At 47.2% G+C, this 26,456-nt stretch overlaps 1 protein-coding gene across 2 annotated transcripts; it reads right to left on the reverse strand.

Annotated features, from left to right (window-relative positions):
• Window positions 1-1,637: 1,637 nt before the first annotated feature.
• LRRC32 (leucine rich repeat containing 32) lies at window positions 1,638-26,035 on the reverse strand. 2 transcript variants are annotated; one of them, XM_077926915.1, is made up of 4 exons: window positions 25,499-26,035; window positions 23,770-23,836; window positions 16,412-16,502; window positions 1,638-7,345 (listed from the first exon to the last, which is right to left on the reverse strand). In XM_077926915.1, the coding sequence occupies exons 1-4, from the start codon at window positions 25,614-25,616 to the stop codon at window positions 5,411-5,413; spliced, it is 2,211 nt and encodes a 736-aa protein (XP_077783041.1). In that variant the 5' UTR covers window positions 25,617-26,035; the 3' UTR covers window positions 1,638-5,410. The 2 variants fall into 2 exon arrangements, with proteins under 2 accessions (XP_077783041.1, XP_028581724.2); XM_028725891.2 differs by lacking the exon at window positions 23,770-23,836 and having other exon boundaries at window positions 25,499-25,637.
• Window positions 26,036-26,456: the final 421 nt, after the last annotated feature.

Consider the following 26,456-nt stretch of genomic DNA (forward strand, 5'->3'; position numbering starts at 1 on the left):
CAGCAGGGGGGTGCGGGTGGCGGTGTGGTCTTTTCCTCCAAGGGGCTCAAGGCGGTTCCTCCTGCCCCCCACCCCACCCCACTTTATCTTCACAACAACCCCATGAGGTAGGTTGGCCCCAGGGATGTTGGCTGGCCCACGAGCTTCATGGTTGAGAGGAGATTCGAACCCTGGTTCTCAAAGTCTTTGCCCAACACTCTAACCTTTATGTCACAATGTAGGGCAAACAACTTAAAGAAAACAAAAGAGACCACTGTGGACTTTAGGAAATGTAAATTGAATATTCAGCCACTTATTATTGAGGGGAAGTGTGTAGAACAGGTCTCGGTGTTTCGATTTCTGGGAATGGAGTTGAGAGACGACCTAACCTGGGGAGAAAACAGCAAAGACCTGATGAAGAGAGCACAGCAGAGGTTATATTTTCTGAGAATCCTCTGGAAAAACAATCTCTCAAAGGACATGGCATTTTACCATTGCACTGTGGAGATTGTACTAACCTATGGTGTCTGTGTGTTGTTTGGGAGCTGCACGGACAGGGAAAAAACAATGCTGTCCAGGGTTGTAAAGACTGCGGAGAGAATAATTGGGTGCACTCTTCCCACCTTGGATCAAATCTATGCTTCCAGGTGCCAGAAGAAAGCGGCAGAGATAGCGCAGGATAGTGCGCACCCCGGAAATGATCTCTTTCAGCTTCTGCCTTCTGGAAGAAGGTATAGGGTTATAAAGACTAGGACTAGCCGCCTGAGAAACAGTTTCTACCCAAATGCAATTCTGGTTCTAAACGCAGCATAAGGGGTCTCTATGGTATAGTGTATTTTAAAGTGGGGTTTCAGAGTTTTTAGGGGTTTTCGAATGTTTTATGTAGTTTTTCAATTTCATTGTTCTGCATGGGACAATGACAATAAAGATATCGTATGTCATATATATAGCAAGGCAAGCTGCCCTTAAACTTAAAAAGACGCTGCACATGAGGAAAGAAGGATGGGTAGGAGAAAGAAAACAGCAAGTGTCTTAAAGTCACAGTTCTTATACAGACCAGCTGGGATGGGAACAGTTCAGGTTGCCCAGCCTTGACCTACTTCTGGCCCAGGCCGTGCCGGCAACTTGGGTTTATGGCTAGCTGACAGCAGTCAACGGCCACTCTGGTTTCAGACAGACAGAAAGAGCTCTTTCCCATCCTTGCTTCCTGAAATCCTTTGAGATGGGGGCTGGGGCTGGGATGTCTATTTCCAAAATATAAGATAAAAAATAAAATAAAATAAAAGCTACATACAGCAACAGTGTTTTGTGTTGTGTAGGCTCCTATTTGTTATGTGCAAATGACTTTAAATACCAGTTAGGTCCCTAAATTGCCATTTGGCATATATTCAACACAAAAAAAACAGTGACAATTTGTTGTTGACAAAGGACAGCTGGACATATAAAGGGCCCCATTACCTTCAGGAGCTGAGGGCCTCATCAAACCTAAGTCCGGCCCTGTCTATGACACCCGTTGCTGGAATCGTTGCTTGTGGTTTTCCCAGCATGGGTGTCTGGTTGGCTCCTTTGAGAACAGGATACTGGACTTAGATGGGCCTGATCCACCAGCCTGCTCTTACGTTCCTAAACACTAGACCAGCATTGGCCAACGAAAGGTAAAAAGTCCATTGTGGTTTATTGCTTCGAAGCGTCAACAAACATTTCTCGTTTTTATTTTTCACAACTCCGGCTCTCGATTTTGCAGGATCAGAAACGTGCAAAATCTCTGATGAAACATGCTGGTCAACCCACCCAGCAAGGCTCTTGATAAACCAGGGGGACCCCCAGCCTGTGGCCCCTCAAAGCTCTCTCTACGGCCCTTGAGACCCTCTCAGCCACAGTCGTCACTGGCCATGCTTTGGACCAGCCTGGTGTGTTTTTGGTGGCCTCAAATGTGTCCATTATCAGCTTGGATAAATGCTTCTTCTTTGCCTGGGAGCGGTTTGTGTGTCTAGGAAGCAGCCTATTCTTCAAAGGCAGACATTTGCATTTGTTGCTCTGTCCCCTTTTGCCTCTGAGCCCCCTAATGCCCAACACTGGCATGTGGCCCCCAGATGGTTGCCCAGAAGAGAATGTGGCCTCTTCTGAGCCAGTGTGGTGTAGTGGTTAAGAGCGGTAGACTCGTAATCTGGGGAACCGGGTTCGCTTCCCCGCTCCTCCACATGCAGCTGCTGGGTGACCTTGGGCCAGTCACACTTCTCTGAAGTCTCTCAGCCCCACTCACCTCACAGAGTGTTTGTTGTGGGGGAGGAAGGGAAAGGAGAATGTTAGCCGCTTTGAGACTCCTTAAAGGGAGTGAAAGGTGGGATATCAAATCCAAACTCTTCTTCTTCTTCTTCTCCTCCTCCATCCAGATGATCAAGGATCATTCTCCAAGTTCAAGGACAAATTCCAGCCTGGCAAAAACAACCCAGGAGGGAGTGGAGCAGGGCTGATAAAGGGCATGGCCTGGGGTGTGGGTGTGGGTGTGTGAGGAAGGTGTGTCCTAGATAACTGGACCCAGATTTTGGACCCTGAGCCTGAGGTTCCACACCCCTGCCTTAGGAAACTGCCCCACCCAGCCTTGTTCCTCCTCCTCCCATATATGGACAGTGACATCATATCTCAAGGAAGGGAGGAACGGTAACAGGGATTCCTTGCAGGGGCTACCTGACAGCTGGCAAGTCTAGGAATCATAGAGATGGATGGATCTCCAAGGGTCCTCTAGTCCAACCCTCTGCAATGCCGGAATCCCAGCGAAAGCATCCATGATGGATGGCCACCCAATCTCTGCTTGAAAACCTCCAAGGAAGGAGAGCCCACCATCTCCCGAAGGAGACCATTCCACCGTCAAACAGCTGGAATCTCCTTTCTTGTAACGTGAAGCCCCTGGTTCGAGTCCTCCTCTCTGGAGCAGGAGAAAACAAGCTTTCTCCATCTTCCATGTGAAAGCCCTTGACATATTTGAAGATGGCTCTCATCTAGTCCAACCCTCTGCAATGCAGGAATCTCAATTAAAGCAACCACGGCAGGTGGCCCTCCAACCTCTGCTTTAAGGCCTCCCAGGAAAGGGAGCCCACAACCTCTGGAAGCATTATGGCTGCTCAGCAGGCAGCATCCCAGCCCAACCTGACCTGGGCAGAGGAAGGACGGAAGGATTAACCAGAGTATCCCATCCTTTGCGAGGAGGGTGCCTGCCTGTACTTCCAGGGTCTGACAGTGCAGAGGTGTGGAGAATGTATTTCTGTCTGAGGGCTGCCTTCCCTTCTGAGCGACCTTATGGGGGCCACATTCCAGAGGTGGGCAAGGGCCAGGGGCCAGAATGGGTGGAGCAATTAACGTTATACAGTAGTCTAGATTCTACACATGCTCCACTCTGGGGGTGCAAATATCCAGAGTCTGGGGGTCAGTTGGGATTGCTATGAGGAATTATAAAATATATGGAGCAAGCCGTTTGTGTCAGCAATGAAAGCATTGCGTTGACTGGGTTTGAGCCATTTTGATATGATTTCTGATCAATCCACGCCTCTGCGTCTCTGTCCTATTTCTCTACACCTGACAGGCATGTATAAGCATTCTGAAACACAGGCCAGTTGCTTCACCAGGCATCCTCAGTACATAAAGTTAATAGGTTACTTTCATGTAGTTTGTTAATCTTTAGATAGATCTTAAGGGCCAGGAAGAGAGTTCACAAAGAGATGGTAAATACAGTGGTACCTCGCAAGACGAATGCCTCGCAAGACAAAAAACTCGCAAGACGAAAGGGTTTTTGGTTTTTTGAGCTGCTTCGCAAGACGATTTTCCCTATGGGCTTGCTTCGCAAGACGGAAACGTCTTGCAAGTTTGTTTCCTTTTTCTTAACACCGTTAATACAGTTGCGACTTGACTTTGAGGAGCAACTCATAGAACGCGGTGTGGTAGCCTTTTTTGAGGTTTTTAAAGACTTTGGTGATTTTTGAAGCTTTTCCAAAACTTTCCCGACACCGTGCTTCGCAAGACGAAAAAAATCGCAAGACAACAAAACTCGTGGAACGAATTAATTTCGTCTTGCGAGGAACCACTGTACTACCCATCCTTCCTCTCCTGTTTATGACCTCCGGGGTTTCCTAAAAGCATTCCTCCTTCTTTCCTATTTTATATACTCTGAACTATGCATGCTCAAGCAGGAAATTAGCTCTCTGTAGTTTTAACTTTAACTTTGTACCCACGTGGGTTTTTTTTTTGAAATGCTCAGAGGAAATCTGATTGGTTCTTACGAACACTATGTAAAAAGTTCTTTTGTGAATAAAACGACCTGGGCCGAGGGGTGGACAGGAATTATTATTGGCACCTCCTCCCAGAGTCTTGCTGGTCAAGCCTCGTGTGTATTTTATTAATCAGAGTCCAATCCTTCCTTGCTTTGGGAATGCTACACTCCACATGCTCACCCCCCTTAGTCTTCATCCAGACAAACGAGAAGCATTGCCAGAGTCCGAGGACACATTCCAGCGAGGCAAAAATATTAGACGATGGTGGGAAGCAGGGCAAGTGGGAGATGTGTGCTGGGGCAGAGGACTTGTGTCTCAGAAGGGCGTGTGGCCTGGAGACAGTTCTGAAGACCAGGTAGATGGACCTTTGGCCCCTTAGCCTGAGATTTCCCACCCCTGTGATAGATGGGAGAGGAAATACGGGTGGTTTCTTAATTATAAGAATGATTGATGCACCTCCCATTCTAATCCAGAAAAAAATGGGGTCCCAGGTGTCAACAGTTTGAGAAATGTGGGTGGGTTTCTCTTCACAGCTGGAGGATCCCCAAATGAGGTGTTTTTTTGGGGGGGACTGTTTCTCAGTAACCTGGTCACCAAGTGAGGACTTGCATGTATGCGGCTCCTCTGTTAGCTGAGGGGGCATCTATTTTGAGCACATGTTAAACCAGAACTGCAGGAGAACTTGAAGGTCTTGGTGCTCATGGGCAAGGACAGGGGCTCTGTCCAAAGACCCGTTTGTAGCTTTGCACTTTCCAAGCCACACATCTGACCTGGAGTCCATTTTTGGTCCCAGCCAGCCTCCATCTCTCTGCCCCAAGAAAGACAATAGCACTGCCTGTCTGGCTGGACTTGACTGTTCCAAAGCGTTGACATGATTCCTTTGCAAACTGTTCTGTAAACATATGTCTTATGCTCAAATTATTGAAGGAGATCATGTGCTCTGTGCACCATTGCTCAGCAGCTCAAAAGATGAATGTACAATTTTAATTGAAAAATAAAGTAGATTTGTTCTGCATGTGTGAATGAGTCACCGCAGAGTAATCCCACAGACCAAGCTTTCATCTTCTCACCTCCCACGTTCTTCAGTGGGGTCCATTCACACCTTTGGATGTGAGTCGTCCAGTGGTGAGGGATGTAGGGATGGAAGCCTACCTCAGACGTAAGACCTATGCCTTAAAGTGTCGGCCAAACATGTGCCTGCGATAGCAGCAAAACACACCCACCCCGACGACGACCAGGGACAGAGCCAGGACGGCTGCCACCAAGATCAAGACACTCATCTTCTTGAGGTCCTCCTTCTCGCAATCTTCTGGCCGGATGTCCCTGACCGCCATTTCTTCTTCGTAGCCAAAGCTCTTGGCGTACTGACATTTGGTGAGGTCCAAGTTGGGGATCTCCACGGTGGCCCTGTGGATCATTTGGGAGAGCCAAATGTTCCCGCAGCAACTGAGCGGGTTGCCTGCCAGGTACAAGTTCCGTAGGTTCTTCTCCAACGTTGGGATCTTGCTACCTTTGAGGTCGCTGAAGCTGTTGTTCTGCAGATCCAGGACTTCCAGGGCACAGCAGTTCTCAGACCAAGCAGGCAACCAGCTCAATCGGTTGTCTGACAAGTTGAGATATACGAGGTGCGGGAAAAGCGGGAAGTCAGTGCTCAGAGATGTCATGCCGTTCCCGTGCAAATCCATATATTTTAGAGACATCTCCAAGCCCGAGAAAGATTTGGGCTCTATGTGGAGTCCCCAGTTCAGAGAGAGGTCCAAGGCTACGAGTTGAGTCCTGTAGAAAGCATGCATGGGAATCCTCTTCAGCTTGTTGTCGGAAAGGTACAAGTGCTGAAGTTCAGGAAGGTCGACGAACGAGACGCAGCCGCGGTCCTCCCCAGCGAGCCTTTTCCTGGCTAACCCTGAATAGAAGCCACAAAGACAGAGGTTGTTGCTTCGGAGGTTCAGAAGCGAGAGGCGAGGGAGGTGGGCAAAGATGTCTGGTGGCAGTGATTGGAGACGGTTGCCTTGGAGGAAGAGCTTCTGCAAGTTGACCAGGGTGCCGGAACCCCAATCCAGATGCTGCAAAGAGTTAGAACTGAGGTCGAGGATGGTCAGTGAGACCAGCTCGGCACTTGCCATGAAAGTCCGGAGGCAGTTTTTGCTGAGGTTGAGAACCTGAAGGGCAGACATGGAAGTAAAGAACTCGCTTGGGATGGTTTGGATCTCATTGTAGCTCAGGTCCAAATATAACAGTCCAGGCAGATGTGGAGAGATGGTGTTGTTCTTCTGAGCCTGGTTCTGAAGACCAAGAGTTGTGTCCATCCAGCCGTAGTCGCTATCATCGTCATCACGTGGAGATTCCACCATAACAAACTGCATTATGTTCTTGGATAAATTCAGGTAGGCCAGTTTGCTTGCCTGCGTGAGAAATGGGAACCGGAGGAGCTTATTCTCGCTCAAGTCCAGCCAAACCAGGTTGAACTCCTCCTCCGATTTGGTGGAATGGAAGGTCTCAATGCTGTTCCGGCTGAGATCGAGAACTCTCAGCTGTTTCAGGTTGAAGCCAGCAATACAGGTGAGGGAGTTCATAGAGAGGTTGAGCTTGGAGAGTTGTGACAGGATCTCAAAGGCTCCTTCTTCTATCTCCATGATCATATTGCTGTGAAGGTCCACTTCAACCAGACCTGGAGATCCCTGGAACGTCCTTTGTGAAATTTCTATAATGCTGTTCTCCGCCAATGAAAGATGCCGAAGCGAAGGAGCTTTGTGGATGAAATGTTCAGCCATCCCAGTGTAGAGTCTGTTGCGGGACAAGTCTAGCGTTCTGACTTGGGGGAGTGAGCCAAGCCACAGGTCGTGCTGAGCCAACTGGTAGAGCTGGTTGTCGGCCAAGTTGATCTCCTCCAAATTCCTCATATCTCTGAAGATTTCAGACTCGATGAAACCGATATAATTGGAACTTAAGTCTAGATGGCGGAGGGAGGTGTAAAAAGCCAGGGGACTTTCTGTGATGTTCAGGAGCTTGTTTTTGGAGAGGTCGATTTTACGTAAATTTGGGTGAAGCTCTGGAGGTATCTGGTGAAGATCTTTGCCGTGACAAAATGCCTCCATGCTTCTCTACAGAAAAGGAGAAAGAGAGAGAAGAATGAGCTAGGATGACATTCACATTGCCTACAGCTCAAAGCCATCCAACAAAAATAAATGTTGGAAGATTAAGGTAAAGGTACCCCTGCCCGTACGGGCCAGTCTTGCCAGACTCTAGGGTTGTGCGCCCATCTCACTTAAGAGGCCGGGGGCCAGCGCTGTCCGAGGACACTTCCAGGTCATGTGGCCAGCGTGACAAAGCTGCATCTGGCGAGCCAGCGCAGCACACGGAACGCCGTTTACCTTCCCGCCAGTAAGCGGTCCCTATTTATCTACTTGCACCTGGGGGTGCTTTCTAACTGCTAGGTTGGCAGGCGCTGGGACCGAGCAACGGGAGCGCACCCCGCCGCGGGGATTCGAACCGCCGACCTTTCAATCGGCAAGCCCTAGGCGCTGAGGCTTTTACCCACAGCGCCACCCGCATCCCCGGGTGGCGCTGTGGAAGATTAGGGGCAGATAAAAGAAGGAACCTCATCACACTGCACAGAATTAAATTATGGGGACCATAATAAATAAACTACGATTTTTTTATTAGGAATTGTTGGTACCGATATTCCAAAGGAGCAGAAAAGACTTTTTATGTTTGCGACAACAGCCGCATGGATGCTACTAGCCCCAAAATGGAAAGTAGATAAAGTCCCTACCAGAGAGAAATGGAAAATTACCGTATTTTTCGCCCCATAGGATGCACCGGCCCATAGGACGCACCTAGTTTTTTTTTGGGGGGGGGAAATAAAGGGGGGGGAATTTATTTCCCCCCCAGGTGCGCTGCGCTAATCCCGAAGCTTGGGGCGTGCGGAGCGCAGCGCGCCCCAAGCTTCTGGGTGGTGGCAAGGTCTCTGCTAGCCCTGGGAGAGCCGCGCGGCTCTCCCAGGGCTAGCGGAGCGCTGTGCTAATCCCGAAGCTTGGGGCGTGCTGAGCTCCGCGGGCCCCAAGCTTCTGGGTGCAGGCAAGCTCTCCGCTAGCCCTGGGAGAGCTGGGTCTCCCACGGCTAGCGGATAGCTTCCTGAAGCCTGGAGAGCGAGAGGGGTCGGTGCACACTGACCCCCCTCGCTCTCCAGGCTTCAGCGAAAGCCTGCATTCGCCCCATAGGACGCACACACATTTCCCCTTCATTTTTGGAGGGGGAAAAGTGCGTCTTATAGGGCGAAAAATACGGTAAGCTGTTGGACTACGCCGAAATGGCGAGACTGACTGGAAAGCTCAGAAACCAAGAAAACCAAAACTTCAATAAAGAAAGGGGGAAATTTATAATTTATCTTGGATAACACTAGTAATGTAGCAAATGCTATGGATAAAATGGAGAGACATAAAATATGGATTATGAAATAATATGCAGTTGAAAAGGATGACAATAGGACCCATGGAGGGGAAGGTGGGGAGTCGAGAGATCAGGAGAAATCTCTAAATAAGGATATGGATTGTACTTTTATGATTCTATATCTGTAAAACCAAATAAAAATTATTTCAAAAAAATATTATGGGGATGATAGACTTGTAGAGTTGAAAGGAACCCCAAAGGTCATTTAGTCCAACCCATGCAATGCAGGGATATTTTGCCCATTGTGTGGCTCAAACCCACAACCCTGCGAGTCTCACACTCTACCAACAGAGCTATCCCTCCATAGCGTGCATGCAGTAATGTTCTTGCAGGAGAAGTTGTGATGGCCACAGACTTAGATGGCTTTAAAAGAGGATCAGACAAATTCATGGACACAGTGGTACCTTGGTTCTCAAACGCCGGAAACCCAGAAGTGAGTGTTCCAGTTTTTGAATGTTTTTTGGAAGCTGAACATCCACTGCGGCTGTCGGCTAATGTTTCCGGGGCACCTGCACCAATCAGAAGCTGCGCCTTGGTTTTTGAACATTTCGGAAGTCAAATGGACTCCCGAAAAGGATTAAGTTTGGTGCTTTTATTTTTGCTATTTATTTTGCATTTTTGTTTTTTAGGCTTTTTTTGTTAATGTGTTTTTGCGACTGTGTGGAACCCAGTTCAGCTACTGATTGACTGCGGAAATGGATAAAAGCCCCCCACCCAAACAATGACGATCATCAGTACAGGTATGGAGAAAAAATTAATTTTAATTTTTATCATCTACAATAATGTCTTATTTATTTTATAGTACAGTACATTGGCTATTGCTTTCATTTTATGGCTCGATGGTCTCGTTAGATAGTAAAATCCATGTTAAATTGCTGTTTTGGGGGTTGTTTTTAAAAGTCTGGAACGGATTAATCCATCTTGCATTATTTTCTATGGGAAAGAGCGCCTTGGTTTTGGAATGCTTTGGTTTTGGAACGGACTTCTGGAATGGATTAAGTCTGAGAACCAAGGTACCACTGTATTGGTAAAGTAGGCTTGTTTTGACACATACCCAATCCCGCATACAGTGAAGCTAAAGGCATTATCAGAGCTCAAAGGCACATTTTAGCCAGACGGACACTTTCAAAGAAGGGTGCAAAGCAGGGCCAATGAGAAGAGTCCTGAGGGCCAGACGCAGAGGCTTGAAGGGCCACATTCAGTGCCCAGGCCTGGCATGAGTAAGCGTTCTCTGCATTGGGTCGCCTTCCACCTCTGCTCCTCACCCTTCCCTTCTTGTTTGCATCTATCAGGGGTAGGCAACCTAAGGCCCGGGGGCCGGATCCAGCCCAATCACCTTCTCAATCCGGCCCAAGGATGGTCCGGGAATCAGCATGTTTTTACATGAGTAGAATGTGTCCTTTTATTTAAAATGCATCTCTGGGTTATTTGTGGGGCATAGGAATTCGTTCATTTCTCCCCCCGCCAAAAAAAAATATAGTCCAGCCCCCCACAAGGTCTGAGGGACGGTGGACTGGGACGGCTGAAAAAGGTTGCATCTATCACTGGAGATTTTGCTGAGCACCCTCCCCACCCATCATAATTCCCAAACAAAGCCTGTATATCTCTTTCCACATTGGGGGGGGGCTCCCCCCTTTCATCACCCTCTCCTTTCCTGCCCAGACATTCCTTTTGAGCCCCGTCCAAGTTTCTCCAGATCTCTCTTCTGCTTTGCAAATATAATCTCCTTTCTTTCTTGGCTCTGCGACCGCAGTCTATTCGGGGGTATTCCATATGGAATTGGAAAGAATGCCGAAGGAAAACAGGATGCGTGTCATTCGCACGGGTTCCAGCCCTCGCAGGAACGGCCGAGGGTACTATTTGGGGGCTGGGCAATGCTTTGGACCTCTCTGAGGGGCCCGTTGTTTTTTCAACTTACGTTCCTTTGATCAGCAGCTTTGTTCTAACACTTCCCAAGGGGGAAGGTTCTTCCGAACGTGAGAAGCTTCCTTCATGCTAAGACAGACCATCCACCAAAGTCAGTGTTGCCTGCACGGACTGCCAGCACTTCTCCAGGGTTCCCAGCACCGAATCTCTCCCAGCCCTAGCTGAAGGGAACGAACCTGGGTTTTCTGCATGCAAAGCAGATGTTCTACCCACTAGGCTATGGAAGCAGGTAGCTGCTACTTAGGTTAAGCAATAGCAGACCAGATGTACCGATGGCCTGACTCAGTACAGTGGTGCCTCGCAAGACGAAATTAATTCGTTCCGCGAGTTTTGTCGTCTTGCGATTTTTTTCGTCTTGCGAAGCACGGTGTCGGGAAAGTTTTGGAAAAGCTTCAAAAATCACCAAAGTCTTCAAAAACCTCAAAAAAGGCTACCACACCGCGTTCTATGAGTTGCTCCTCGAAGTCAAGTCGCAACTGTATTAACGGTGTTAAGAAAAAGGAAACAAACTTGCAAGACGTTTCCATCTTGCGAAGCAAGCCCATAGGGAAAATCGTCTTGCGAAGCAGCTCAAAAAACCCTTTCGTCTAGCGAGTTTTTTGTCTTGCGAGGTACCACTGTATAATGCAGCTTTGTTGCTGCGCAGATAGTTGAATCCATAATAATAATAATAATAATAATAACAACAATAATAATAATAATAATTTATTATTTATACCCTGCCCATCTGGCTGGGCTTCCCCAGCCACTCTGGGCGGCTTCCAAAAAATAATAAAATACTATAATACATCAAACATTAAAAGCTTCCCTAAAAAGGGCTGCCTTCAGACGTCTTATAAAAGTTTGGTAGTTATTTTTCTCTTTGACATCTGGTGGGAGGGTGTTCAACAGGGCGGGTGCCACTACCGAGAAGGCCCTCTGCCTGGTTCCCTGTTGCTTTGCTTCTCGCAGGGAGGGAACCGCCAGAAGGCCCTCAGAGCTGGACCTCAGTGTCCGGGCAGAAGGATGGGGGTGGAGGCGCTCCTTCAGATATACTGGACCGAGGCCGTTTAGGGCTTTAAAGGTCAGCACCAACACTTTGAATTGTGCTCGGAAATGTACTGGGAGCCAATGTAGGTCTTTCAAGACCGGTGTTATACGGTCTCGGCGGCCGCTCCCAGTCACCAGTCTGGCTGCCGCATTCTGGATTAATTGCAGTTTCTGGGTCACCTTCAAAGGTAGCCCCACGTAGAGCGCATTGCAGTAGTCCAAGCGGGAGATAACCAGAGCATGCACCACTCTGGAGAGGCAGTCCGCAGGCAGGTAGGGTCTCAGCCTGCGTACCAGATGGAGCTGGTAAATCCTTCTTTCAGTCCACCTGCTGGTGGCCCCAGATTGCTCTAGGTCAGTGGTGGCCAACTCCCAAGAGACTGTGATCTACTCAAAACTGGCGTGATCTACCCCCTTTTGGGGGGTTCAGGTCATAGTTGTTGAGTTTTTTCAGGGAGGAGGTAAAATGTTGAGCTTTTTTTTAGGAGAGCCACAGTTGTTCAGCTTCTTTAGGGGAGCCAATGGTCTACCGGTGATCTACCGCAGACGTCCAGTGATCTACCGGTAGATCACAATCTACCTGTTGGACATGGCTGCTCTAGGTGTCTTCATCCAGGACAACCCAGGGCTGTTTCCACACATCTTGGGCAAAGCCCGGATCCCTCAAATATTCAGGAATCCTATAATTCCCGAGGAGAACTGAACAAGAGTTCTTCAGAATGACTGTTCTCTGGGAAAACCCTCCCCAAAACATCTGCTGGTGCTTCAGCGTGGACAAAATCAGACAGGGAGAACGGTTTCGAAGGAGCTGAGCAATGTCCAGCTCACTCGTGCCTGTGAGTAATGCAAGATGTGTACAACTGCAGATGAACAGGCCGGACAAAGCAGAGGCTACACCCAAATGGTACATTCCCCCAGAGGCTTGGCTCACTGACTCGGGCGACAGCTCACAGTTGTTTCCATGCTAGAGCCCATTGGCACTGTGAAGGGATTACTCCTCCACAATTAAAGGTAAAGGTAAAGGGACCCCTGACCGTTAGGTCCAGTTGTGACTGACTCTGGGGTTGCGGCGCTCATCTTGCTTTATTGGCCGAGGGAGCCAGCGTACAGCTTCCGGGCCATGTGGCCAGCAGGACTAAGCCGCTTCTGTCGAACCAGAGCAGCGCACGGAAACGCCGTTTACCTTCCCGCCGGAGCGGTACCTATTTATCTACTTGCACTTTGATGTGCTTTCGAACTGCTAGGTTGGCAGGAGCAGGGACCAAGCAACGGGAGCTCACCCCGTCGTGGGGATTCAAACTGGTGACCTTCTGATCAGCAAGTCCTAGGCTCTGTGGTTTAACCCACAGCGCCACCCGCGTCCCTATCTTCCACAATTAACAGGGGTTAAAAGGGTGGTTCCACACTTAATATAGCATGATAGGGACCAGCAGTGCCCTTCTCCTTGGCCCAAATCCTGTTGTAACATACATCCTATTCAGCTAAGGTTTCCAGCAATGTTAATTAAAAGTTTCCTGTTGGCAGGTTGCCCCTGAATTAGTCCTCTTCCACCCTGGTGTATATCTGTGTTAATTATTACTAGCCTCCAGCCATTCTTGTTATAGTGTAATAGAAAGCAATTGAACGAATCTGAAAACAGGAAGCTTTTGATTAAAGGTACAGTTGCTCTTTAAAAGCCCAGGCAGCTCAAACCTTGCGCACGCCAGAAATGCATTTTCAAGCTCTCCTCTGGCCAAATCAGGTCTGCAAAAAACAAGGGAAGACAACCCATCTGGAACGCAACCATTTGGCAGCAATGCCGCATGGATTCCCTTTCCAACAAGAACAAGCAAAAGATGGGATTTCCAGAGTTTGTGTACAACTAACTCTTCAAGCAGGGCTGGTTGAAGACAACTCTGTGCACCCCTAAATTCCCTGATCAACCTGGGCATAAATTCAACAGAAAAGAAGCTTTGTGGAAAGGCACAGGAGAGCATGAGAATGATTTCAAGATCTGCCAACCGAGAGGGCTGCCTCTCCTTGCTTTATGTTACAGCTGGTTCTCTGGCTTGAAGACAAGACGGCTTAACGAAATTTGAATCTCCTGACCTCCCCACGTCCTCGCAGAGCATCCCAGTCAACAACGGCGGGAGAACGAGAGCTTTGCTCGGTCTTGGATTCGTTCCAGCGAAGAGACACTAGAATCGCTTGGCCAAGAACGAAGCATTAACAGGGCATAGCTGCCTAAACCCTGAGAGCAGCTGCCAGCCAGTGTAGCCTATAGGAACCTCGATGAATCTATGGTCTGAGTCCTTCAAAGACAGCTTCTTGAGACTCGGCGCCTTTAGTTCAGTCTGGGAGACAGCGACATACAGGAAGAAGGCAGCAAACTCAGGTGACTATGGACAGGATTTGTAGAACAGATTATCACTGGGTGTGCATTTGCTGCAGGCCAGATCAGACTATGGAACTCTCTCTTACCCTCAGCTATTTCTCTGCAGAAAAGCACGACTGAAGTGATCCATTGTGGTTTCCTTATATAGTGGTACCTCAGTTGCGGACTGTCTCGCCAAGAGTGGTGCAAGCTCTGGTTATCTTCCGCTTGGACTACTGCAATGCGCTCTACGTGGGGCTACAATTCAATTCAATTCAAAGTGTTGGTGCTGACCTTTAAAGCCCTAAACGGCCTCGGTCCAGTATATCTGAAGGAGCGTCTCCACCTCCATCGTTCTGCCCGGACACTGAGGTCCAGCGCCAAGGGCCTTCTGGCAGTTCCCTCACTGCGAGAAGCCAAGTTACAGGGAACCAGGCAGAGGGCCTTCTCGGTAGTGGCACCCACCCTGTGGAACGCTCTCCCACCAGATGTTTAATGTTTGATGTATTACTGTATTTTAATTTTTTTTTTTGGAAGCCGCCCAGAGTGGAAAATATGATTATGACTATGATATGGTTTTATGAAATAATGATATTGGAAACTGCTATATATAATTACTAAGAAATTCAGATGGAAGAAGTCAAGTAATATGTTGATGAAGATGGATTTTAATTAATTAATTAAGTTTTAATTTACGTGGTGGTTGGACGTATTTTATGTTTTATATTCTTTCTTCCTTTTTTCCTTTTCCTTTTTTTCCTTTTATTATTGTTTATTCTCTCTTTTGTTATGTTTTGGTATGAAAATAATAAATATTATTGTGGAAAAAAGAAAAGTAGCCTGTCACTTTATGAAACTGGTGATTTTGCAAGTTGCTGCCCCCCCCCCAATTGGGGCAGAAATACAGCTAATATGTGAATCACAAAGATATAGCTCAAAGATAGAACAGGGCACAGCAAGGTTTATCTTCCCTGGGCCGGATCGGTCCCGTGGAGATCCCTCCATGGGCCGGATCGTGTGTGCGCATGAGCGTGCGCCCCCGCGATTTTTGGCGTCTGCACATGTACAGATGTGGTGTTCGGTGTCTGTGTTTGTGCAGACGCGATTTTCGGCACCGCGGAAGCGAGTCCCTGTGCCATGCTGATTTAGCGCAGCATGAGAGCGGGCAACTCAGTTCGGGGGCGCCGAAAATCACATCTGCACATGCGCAGCCGCCAAAAATCGTGGCTGCACATGCTCATGCAAGCACACGATCTATGGGCCTTCGGTTGCTGACCCCTGAGCTAGAACGTAAGTTGCTACATGGTGCAAATGGCTCCACGTAACACAGTTTCCCAACATGCACACTAACACAATGTAACAGAACACAGTGGGAATCAGAACTTAATCAGCAGAAATTGCCACTGCTTATTGCGCATGTGTATTAAACAGAGGGACGCGGGTGGCGCTGTGGGTTAAACCACAGAGCCTAGGACTTGCCAATCAGAAGGTCGGCGGTTCGAATCCCCGAAACGGGGTGAGCTCCCATTGCTCGGTCCCTGCTCCTGCCAACCTAGCAGTTCGAAAGCACGTCAAAGTGCAAGTAGATAAATAGGTACCACTCCGGTGGGAAGGTAAATGGCGTTTCCGTGCGCTGCTCTGGTTCACCAGAAGCGGCTTAGTCATGCTGGCCACAGGACCCGGAAGCTGTACGCCGGCTCCCTCGGCCAATAAAGCGAGATGAGCGCCGCAACCCCAGAGTTGGTCATGACTGGACCTCATGGTCAGGGGTCCCCTTTACTTTTACCTATTAAAAATGAAATGAGGCAATGATGTGTATGATTGGTGGAAATTGAAATGCTTTGTTTGCAATTTTATAAATACCACTGCCTGGACCACCGGGCGGGGTTGCAATTTTGCAGAACAACCCGACTGTAACCTATTGCTTTGCAATAAATAATGTTGGGCTCCTAACTCCTCGTGTTTCTGAGTTTTGTTGGCTTAAACTCAGGAGATAAGCTATTTTCTGGCTTACAACAACATGACCTGGGGACCGGTGTAAGTTAAGCTGGCAAAAAGGACCATGAAACTCAAACACGACTTTAAAGGTGCGTTTTTCCTCTGCCAGGCTACAGCCCTCCCAATTCGCTGTCATCTGCAAATTGGATGAACATCCCCTCAGTTCCTTCATCCAAGTTGTTTATGAAGAACAGGATGATGAGGAACCACTCGTGAGTACTCTTTGGGGTTTGGTCAGTCAACCAGCTACAAATCCACCTGACAATGACCTCGTTTGACCCCCATTTTGCCAGCTTCCTCTAGAGAATATCATGGGGGTTTTTGTCAAAAGCCTTACTGAAACCAAGACATTACACCAGGTTCTTGCAGGATTTGCCCTGCTTGGGTTCGAACCCTTTGCCAAAGTTCTTACAATTTCACAGGGAGACCGTTCCATCATTGAGAAGGTTGAGATGTCTCCAGTCAGCGCTGCGAGGAAGAGAAAGAGGTAGAATTTCATGGCTCTGTAGAGTGGAAGAAAAAGGGAGTCCAAGTTAGAGACCAAACCAGTTGTTTAAGGTAGGGGTTGGAAGAAACGGGTTTTTGAAGGCTGTGATAGGCATCATGAAGAACAAATAGCGGCTACGGATGGGAGAATCGGTCGATTTCAGTCTCTCATTTCTCCAATCTTAAATTCAGTTCTCCACATTTTCACGTCAATTTGCAAAATTGTTTTTGAATATTCCTCATGAAAATTCATCCGGATTTCAATGAGAACTGAATGCACACATTTCTATACCACTTTGTCTATTATGTGCATCTTTGCAAAGGAACTTCCTCCCAAATAATGCAATTTTTCTATGTTATTTCAGCCACTATATGCATTCTTAAGGTACGCTTTTATGCCTTTTAGCACACATCACTTGGCTGGAGAACTGCACTGCGAAATTCAGAGAATTTCGAATTTCAAAGCCTTGCCATGTTTCAGCATATTGTTTCTGAAAGTGCAAGCTAGGTAGCTTTGCTTTTAAATTTGAGTTACTTTGGGTGTCTCTTCCATTCCTTCTTGTGGCAGATGATTGGCTAGGATGCCAAATTAATGCCTACTTTGGACCCGATGCTTCTTTGTTGTTTGTTTGTTTGTTTTCAAATGTATTTCTTATCAATCAAAAATTAGGTGTAGCGTGAACATTTTTTTTATTCTGGTATATCATATACGATATACAATATCTTTATTGTCATTGTTCCATGCAGAACAATGAAATTGAAAAACTACATAAAACATTCAAAAACCCCTAAAAACTCTGAAACCCCATTTTAAAATACGCTATACTATAAAAGGTAAAGGTAAAGGTACCCCTGCCCGTACGGGCCAGTCTTGACAGACTCTGGGGTTGTGCGCCCATCTTACTCAAGAGGCCGGGGGCCAGCGCTATCCGGAGACACTTCCGGGTCATGTGGCCAGCGTGACAAAGCTGCATCTGGCGAGCCAGTGCAGCACACGGAAACGCCGTTTACCTTCCCGCCAGTAAGCGGTCCCTATTTATCTACTTGCACCCAGGGGTGCTTTCGAACTGCTAGGTTGGCAGGCGCTGGGACCAAGCAGCGGGAGCGCACCCCGCCTGCGGGGATTCGAACCGTCGACCTTTCGATCGGCAAGCCCTAGGCGCTGAGGCTTTTACCCACAGCGCCACCCGCGTCCCTTACACTATACTATAGAGACCCCTTATGCTGCGTTTAGAACCAGAATTGCATTTGCGTAGAAACTGTTTCTCAGGCGGCTAGTCCTGGCCTTTATAACCCTATACCTTCTTCCAGAAGGCAGAAGCTGAAAGAGATCATTTCCGGGGTGCGCACTAATCCTGCGCTATCTCTGCCACTTTCTTATGGCATCTGGAAGCATAGATTTGATCCAAGGTGGGAAGAGTGCACCCAATTATTCTCTCCGCAGTCTTTACAACCCTGGACAGCATTGTTTTTTCCCTGGCCGTGCAGCTCCCAAACCACACACACAGACCATAAGTTAATACGCTCTCCACAGTGCAATGGTAAAATGCCATCAACAGGTCCTCTGAGAGATTGTTTTTCCGGAGGATTCTCAGAAAACATAACCTCTGCTGTGCTCTCTTCATCAGGTCTTTGCTGTTTTCTCCTCAGGTTAGCTCGTCTGTCAACTCCATTCCCAGAAATCGAAACACCGAGACCTGTTCCACGCACTTCCCCTCAATAATAAGTGTGGCCCAGAGAAAAAAGTTTGAGAACCACTACTTTAGACCTAGCAATGGGGTCCCCAGTGCTGGCCAAGGGGTTGCAGCGATGGTGGAGCCTGGCTTTTTTGGGCAAGTTTGGGGCAAGTTGTCTGGCTTAAAAAAAAAGAAATACTCTTTTCCTGGTCAGCTGACTTTGCTCTTGGGAAACGGTTGACTTATCAGCCGTAGGTTTTATCAGAAGGGATCTGTCAGCATGGGTATTTACTTTAGGTTTTTCTGCGTCTGCTTGAAAATCCCCAAATATCTTTTCAAAAAAACCCGAAGAGTGAATGGTATAAACCTCAAAGGATTGGGGGGTGGAGGTTGCTGTAAAATCACTCAGCATAAAGATTGGAGATAGACTTTTACGGGAAGTTGTGATATGACGGAGCCCTTGTTGCTCAAAGTCCTCATACACTCATTATTTTTTCCTGTCTCACTGTCGTATCCAGTAAAACAGGCTTTGTAGGTCCCCCCCCTTCAAGATCCTTCAAAACTGTGTGTTAAAATAACTCAGTGTGTCCATGATGTGCAATGGTGATTGTCAGTTTCAATTTCTCTCGTTTTCTTATTTTTTCAGTTCTCCACATTTTCGTATCAGTTTGCAAATAATTTTCTGTCTTCTTCTTTATTATTCTTATTGCATTTGTATCCCACCTTTGTCTCCAAGGAGCTCAAAGTGGCAAACATGGTTTCCCTCCTACTGATTTAATTCCTGCAACAACTCTGTGAGGTAGGTCGCGAGGAGAGGCAGTGACTGGCCCAAGGTCACCCAGCGAACATCATAGCTGAGAGGGGATTTGAACCCTGTACCTTCTGGGTCATAGTCTGATACTCTAACCACTAGACCACACTGTCTTAACGGCTCAAGAATATTCATCAAAATTTTAGAAGGACCTAACATAGAGTACATATATTTCAATAATAATAATAATAATAGTAATAATAGTAATAGTAATGATAATTTTTTATTTATATCCCACCCTCCCCAGCCGAAGCCGGGCTCAGAGCGGCTAACAACAATAAAAGTAGCACAGCATTCTAAAATCAATTCATTTAAAAATCAATTCAAAATCAAATTAATGGCAGCCATTGGGCTAGAGTTTTGTGAAGATTATAGAAGGAGAGAGGGGGTCAGGCTGTGCTCTGGCCAAAAGCCTGGTGGACCAGCTCTGTCTTGGAGGCCCTGCAGAAAGATGTCAAGTCCCACAGGGCCCTAGTCTCTTGTGACAGAGCATCCCACCAGATTGGGGCCACAGCCGAAAAGGCCCTGGCTCTGGTTGAGTCCAGCCTAACCTCCCTGTGGCCCGGGACCTCCAAGGTGTTTTTATTTCAAGACTGTAAGGTCCTCCGTGGGACATACCAGGAGAGGCGGTCCTGTAGGTACGAGGGTCCTAGGCCGTATAGGGCTTTAAAGGTTAAAACCAGCACCTTAAACCTGATCCTGTACTCCACCGGGAGCCAGTGCAGCTGGTATAGCATTGGGTGAATGTGATCCCGCGGCAAGGAACCCGTAAGGAGCTTCGCTGCGGTATTCTGCACCCGCTGGAGTTTCTGGGTCAGTCTCTCTCTCTCTTTTTTTAAAGATGTTTATTAAGAATTTAAGAATTGCAAAAAACATAAAAAGGAAACACAATAAAAAATTAACAAACATACATTAAAATACATCTAAAATAAAGAAAAAATATAAACAACAAAACAGCAAAAAAGAGAAAAAACATTAAAACACATCCAATATTTCATAACTTTACCTTTCATTTACTTGTTTCATCGACCTCCTCACACCTCCCTTTTTGTATTCTAGTTCGATTTACTATTTCAGCAAATTCTTTCCATCTTTCTCAAAAAAATTTCTGTAATATATCATAACGGTCTAACCTTTAATTTTTTCATTTTGGCCCATTATCAATCAGCCTTTACTTAATTCTTTATGACATTTCTGCTAAAACCATATAACTTCATTCCAACATCCTTCTAATATTCATTGATTTTACAATGTTTTTGTAAATATACTTTAAATTTTTTCCAATCTTCTTCCACCAACTCTTCTCCCTGATCTCGGATTCTGCCAGTCATTTCCGCCAGTTCCATGTAGTCCATCAGCTTCATCTGCCATTCTTCCCTGGTGGGTAGATCTTGTGTCTTCCAGTACTTTGCAATGAGTTTCTGGGTCAGTCTCAAGGGCAGCCCCACGTAGAGTGACTATGCAATTCTGCCATGGATCCCCATATTTGCAAAGCAACCTTCCTGAACCCATTGCGTTTTTGTGCGCTGCTTCTGCCAAAGTATGCACCTGAATGTGCATTTTACCCTAGCAAATGAATTTTGGTACGCATGACTTGGCTGGAGCGCTGCAGTGCAAAATTTGGAGAAGTGCAAATTTCGAAGGATAGCTTTTGTTCTCGGACTGTTTCAGGAAGTGAATACGAGGTAAGTTTGCCTTTAAATGTGAACTGAACTGAATCCCCCCCCCAATCCCTAGTGGTGACTTTTAATTAAAAATAACAATAAGAAAGCCTTATGCGGATCAGTTGAGGGAGTTGGAAGTGTTTAGCCTGGAAAAGAAGAGGCTGAGAAGAGATTTGATAGCCGTCTTCAAATGTCTCAAGGGCCGTCAAACGGGAGATGGAGCAAACTTGTTTTCTCCTGCTCTGGAGGGCAGGATCTAAACGAGAGGATGAACTTTCCTAATGTATGAACTGTTTGACAGGGGAACAGATTCCCTCAGGAGGTGATGCGCTTTCTTTCCTTGGAGATTTCTAAGCAGAGGTTGGATGGCCATCTGTCATGGATGCTTTTGCTGAGATTCCTGCATTACAGAGAAGGAGGTTGGAGGATGGATGGTGGCTAACAGATTGAGGTTGAATCCTGACAAGACAGAAGTACTGTTTTAGGGGACAGGAGGCGGGCAGGTGTGGGGGACTCCCTGGTCCTGAATGGTGTATCTGTGCCCCTGAAGGACCAGGTGCACAGCCTGGGAGTCATTCTGGACTCAGAGCTGTCCATGGAGGTGCAGGTCAATTCTGTGTCCAGGGCAGCTGTTTACCAGCTCCACCTGGTACACAGACTGAGACCCTACCTGCCTGCGGACTGTCTCGCCAGAGTGGTGCATGCTCTAGTTATCTCTCGCTTGGAATACTGCAATGGGCTCTACGTGGGGCTACCTTTGAAGGTGACCCGGAAACTACAACTAATCCAGAATGCGGCAGCTAGACTGGTGACTGGGAGTGGCCGCTGAGACCACATAACACCGGTCTTGAAAGACCTACACTGGCTCCCAGTACATTTCTGAGCATGATTCAAAGTGTTGGTGCTGACCTTTAAAGCCCTAAATGGCCTCGGTCCAGTATATCTGAAGGAGCGTCTCCACCTCCATCGTTCTGCCCGGACACTGAGGTCCAGCGCCGAGGGCCTTCTGGCGGTTCCCTCTCTGCGAGAAGTGAGGTTACAGGGGACCAGGAAGAGGGCCTTCTTGGTAGTGGCGCCCTCACTGTGGAACGCCCTTCCACCAGATGCCAAAGAGAAAAATAACTACCAAACTTTTAGAAGACATCTAAAGGCAGCCCTGTTTAGGGAAGCTTTTAATGTTTAATAGGTTATTGTATTTTAGTGTTTTGTTGGAAGCCATCCAGAGTGGCTGGGCGGGGTATAAATAATAAATTATCATTATTATTATATAATTTTATGATTCTGTGCTGGCCTGGTTGCAGCCAGTTCCTGAATGGGAGACCTAAGTAGCCTTCATCTACCGCCTTGAGTGGTCCCAGGTCCAATTTCTGGTATCTTCAGGTAGGTCTAGGAGAGACCTTTGCCTAAACCCCCGTAGGGTCGCAACCATTCTGTGACAGATAAAAACACTGAGCCGGATTGGCCAAATGCCAGACTCAGTAGAAGACAGCTTCTTCCTATGTTCCTCTGCAATAAATAAAATAAGCCATGCGCCAGCTTGAGGTCGTAAATGTGTCAAACAGTCGCGTTGCAACGGCTGTTGCCTGGAGGACAGCAAAGACCACATTTACCAGCCATACTCCAAACAGGAAATAGCTGTGGTAGCCCACAGAACAACAGCAAATGGGACACTTCGGTCAAGAATCAGCCCAAAAGGGAGGCCGCATAGGGGTGACACGAAGAAACCAAGTGATGCAACAATCCACTATTTCATGGGGTGACCCCCACCTTCCTATTAGGAATGGTTCCTCCCATTGACCCTTCTGCCCATCTTCCCAGAGCCATTCATAGAATCAAGGCTCCTCAACTCCAACACTCTGAGTTGCAGGAATCTCAGCTAAAGTATCCGTTCCTTGAGGGCTTCATCAAATGCCTTGTTTACAATGGAACTCCATACTTGTGAGGTAAAGGGACCCCTGACCATTAGGTCCAGTCGTGACTGACTGTGGGGTTGCGGCGCTCATCTCGCTTTATTGGCCGAGGGAGCCGGCATACAGCTTCCGGGTCATGTGGCCAGCATGACTAAGCCGCTTCTGGAGAACCAGAGTGGCTCACGGAAACGCCATTTACCTTCCCGCCGGAGCGGTACCCATTTATCTACTTGCACTTTGACGTGCTTTCGAACTGCTAGGTTGGCAGGAGCAGGGACTGAGCAACGGGAGCTCACCCCGTCGCAGGGATTTGAACCGCCGACCTTCTGATCGGCAAGTCCTAGGCTCTGTGGTTTAGACCACAGCACCACCGGCGTCCCATCCATACTTGTCTACTCAGGGGTAAAAACACACACAATAACCATAGACTTGAATGGGATTGATTCCATGTCAATATGTATAGGATTTCAGCCTTCACGAAATATCCGCCTGTGCTTACGTATATTGTGAACGATGAAAGCCAAGTCAGCATCTGAAAGCTCACGTCTTCTTCTCATGTGAGATGTTTCAGGAGCACACCTGAAGTCCATGAGATGTTTGGAACATACAATCATAGAAATTGCAGAGTTGGAATGGCAAACACTTCTTTGCAAACACACACACATTGCATTGGTTCATAAGAACATAAGAAGTAAAAGGCGAAAGTTTTATACGATGTGAAGAGAAACCAGAGTGTGGTCATGTAAGGTGATAAAAGCTTTCTGGGAGATGACATATACAGTGGTACCTTGGTTCTCAGACTTAATCCGATCCGGAAGTCCGTTCCAAAACCAAAGCGTTCCAAAACCAAGCCGCGCTTTCCCATAGAAAGTAATGCAAAATGGATTGATCCATTCCAGACTTTTAAAAACAACCCCGAAAACAGCAATTTGACATGGAATTTACTATCTAACAAGACCATCGATCCATAAAATGAAAGCAATAAACAATGTACTGCAGTCACACAATCAATCAATCAATCAATCAATAGCTGAACTGGGTTCCACATAGTCACAAAAACAAAACAAAAAGAGCCACAAAACAAAAACACAAAAGAAATAGCAAAAACAGACAGACCTCAGTGTAGCACTCAAATTGGAAGTGTGGCACTCTAAACGGAAACGTAACACTCAAAACGGAGCAAGTTTGGCTTCTGAAAAACGTTCGCAAACCGGAACACTTACTTCCGGGTTTGCAGTGTTTGGGTTCCAAGTTGTTTGAGTACCAAGGCATTTGAGGACCAAGGTACCACTGTAATTAAATGGAAAAAAAAATGTTTTAAATAACTTATGTTAAAAAACCAGAAGCTTTTCTATTAGGAATTATAGGTACCGACATTCCAAAGGAGCAGAAAAGACTTGTTATGTATGCAACAACAGCCGCACAGATGCTACTAGCCCAGAGATGGAAAGAAGAAAGATTTGCCCAGGTGATCGACGTGATCTTGCAGCGCTATACGATGGCAGGGGAATCTTTCAGCTAACCTGGTCCTGAGTCATTAATCGCAAGACCTTGAGCATATCTAGGGATGCCATAAGTCCAGAATTTCCTGGAAATAGCCAGGATTCATCCTTGAAAAATGGATAGAAAATTCACATTTGTGTCCGGGTTTTCACTTCTTGAAATATGGCAACCCTAGCATATCCCAGTAGCTATCTGGCAGCTAGTGATGTTCCTCCAGCCCAGACATGATATTTGCCCATCCAAGTTCTCCATTCAGCAACTTGGCTGCAGCATCCGGACCAACCCCAGGGGAAGCCCCACACAGAGCACTTTACAGCAGTCTAATCATGAGGCTGGATGAATCACAGTGTAAAACAGCCATCAGCATGAATAACCCTACCCTTCCCTAAGAGCCGAGCTGAGTCGTCCTAACCATGACATCACCCTTCTTTAGTCCATCCTCCATCACATTTGTTAAAAGCACAGGATGAGACCTGGCCGAGTTGAACAACCCTGACAGTGCAATCTCCTGCATGTTTACTCAGAAGTAGGGATGGGGAAGAAATTCAGTTTGGTTCACCTTTTAGCCTCCCTAATTTGTACTTCCCAAAGGAAGCACCACACAAATATCCTTCAAAATTTGCACTTCTCTGAATTTTTCAGCATGGTTCTCCAACCCCCAAAAATTGTGTCCCCAAAAAAGTGTGTGTTAGGGGAAAGAGTCCATGAAAACGAATGTATTGGTGAAAGTAACATACAAAAATGTCATTCCAGGGGGAAGCAGAAATCTTATGTTGTTTTATATCAGGAGAGATGTACGTTAAATTCGCCTGAGAATTTTTGTGAGTTTTTTAAATGTTTCGTTCACAAACTGATGTAGAAATGTGGAAGGACAGACATTTGACAGATTTGCCCCTCCTTCCTCAAAAGCAAGTCTCCGTGCTTTCAGTGGAGCTTGCTCCCAGGTAAACGCATGCATAGGATTGCAGCCCTGGCCCTCTTGATTTCAGCGGGCGAGACACCCAATACAGCCCTCAGTGTGTTTACTCCAAAGTCAGTTCCTCTGAGCCAAATTGGACTTTCTTTCTAGGAACTGTGCATGAGAGCGCAGCTTTAAGCCAATGTTCAGCTGCCTCACAGTGGGAAATTAATCAGTTGGCAAACTGCTGCCCTTGCTTAGCATAGCTGTCAACTTTTCCCTTTTCTTGCGAGGAATCCTATTTGGAATAAGGGAATTTCCCTTTAAAAGGGGGGAAAGTTGACTTAGATGGTGCCCCAGAGTTTTATTTTATTTTTCCTGGTGTTGAACGAAAAACAGAAAGGGAGCAACAGATGTTTCTCTTACGCCGTGCTGTAAGAGTATCCAGAACAAGTCGGAAAATTCCCACGAGTTCCTTCCATCGGAGAGACGCCTGTGCCGATTCCCCTTCCCCTTTGATCCTCTTCAGAGAAATCCTCTCCCATACTCACCTAGCGTTGTGGCAAAAGTGGCCGCGGTCAAGTCCTCCCTCTCTGTTCTTCGCCAGAGGTGCTCAGCCAGTGAACCGCTGGCGCTCCTGACAGGGGGGGTCTCGCCGTCCTGCAGCATTCAAGCGGACTGAGGCTCTCGGAAAGCCAAGAGGAAAGTTAAGTCACTGGAGGAGGGGTGGGAGAAGAGAGAGAGAGAGTTCACGAATGAAGAAACTCCTCGCAGATCAGCCTGCAGTAGATTGGATTCCTTTGCACTCATCTTCTGAAGCTCCTCCAAAGCATGTGAGCTTCGCTGTAATGATTTCAAAGCATGTGTCTCTCTCTCTCTGTGTGTGCGCTCCTCCAGTGCTCTTTATGTTCCGAACGCTCACATTTTTACAGCGGCCAGTTTCCTGGAGCATCTCGCGTGGGTGAGGACTTCTCCTCTCACATTGACACATACAAACAATCCTAAGAATGCCAGCTGAAATTCCCTCTTTGCAGATGTGCGTCCCGAGCAAAACGTCGCCGCTTGGAGGTCGCAAAGATCGCTCGCCTGAGATACAGATGTGTGCGGCTGTGGGTGTCTGGGTCAAGTTGTGTTCGTCTTAAAGCGTGGGGGGGTCAGGGGGTCGGGGAGAAGGAACAGCAGCCCCGCCGTGCAATAGACCCAGAGCATATGGTCCAAAGGGGGATGTGAATTGGCGATAATTCATGCCTTCGCCCACGCAGCGTGGAAAGAAAGGGAATCTAACACTGCAACAGTTGTGTTTGGAATTTTTTTGGTGTGTGTGTTATTCAAAACTAGCTCCACAAGCGTAACAATTTAGTCTGTAGTAGCAAAACAAAAAAAGGCAGTTCTAAACTGTTTTCATGAGGGATTCGAACACGAAACCATCAGATTCAGATTGCAAGATGAGAGCGGAGTTGGAGGTTTTGTACCACAAACGGGCTCTCCGCCCCCAACCCCAACCCCCCA

This window comes from Podarcis muralis, chromosome 4 (genome assembly GCF_964188315.1).
Source record: "Podarcis muralis chromosome 4, rPodMur119.hap1.1, whole genome shotgun sequence".
NCBI lineage: Eukaryota > Metazoa > Chordata > Lepidosauria > Squamata > Lacertidae > Podarcis > Podarcis muralis.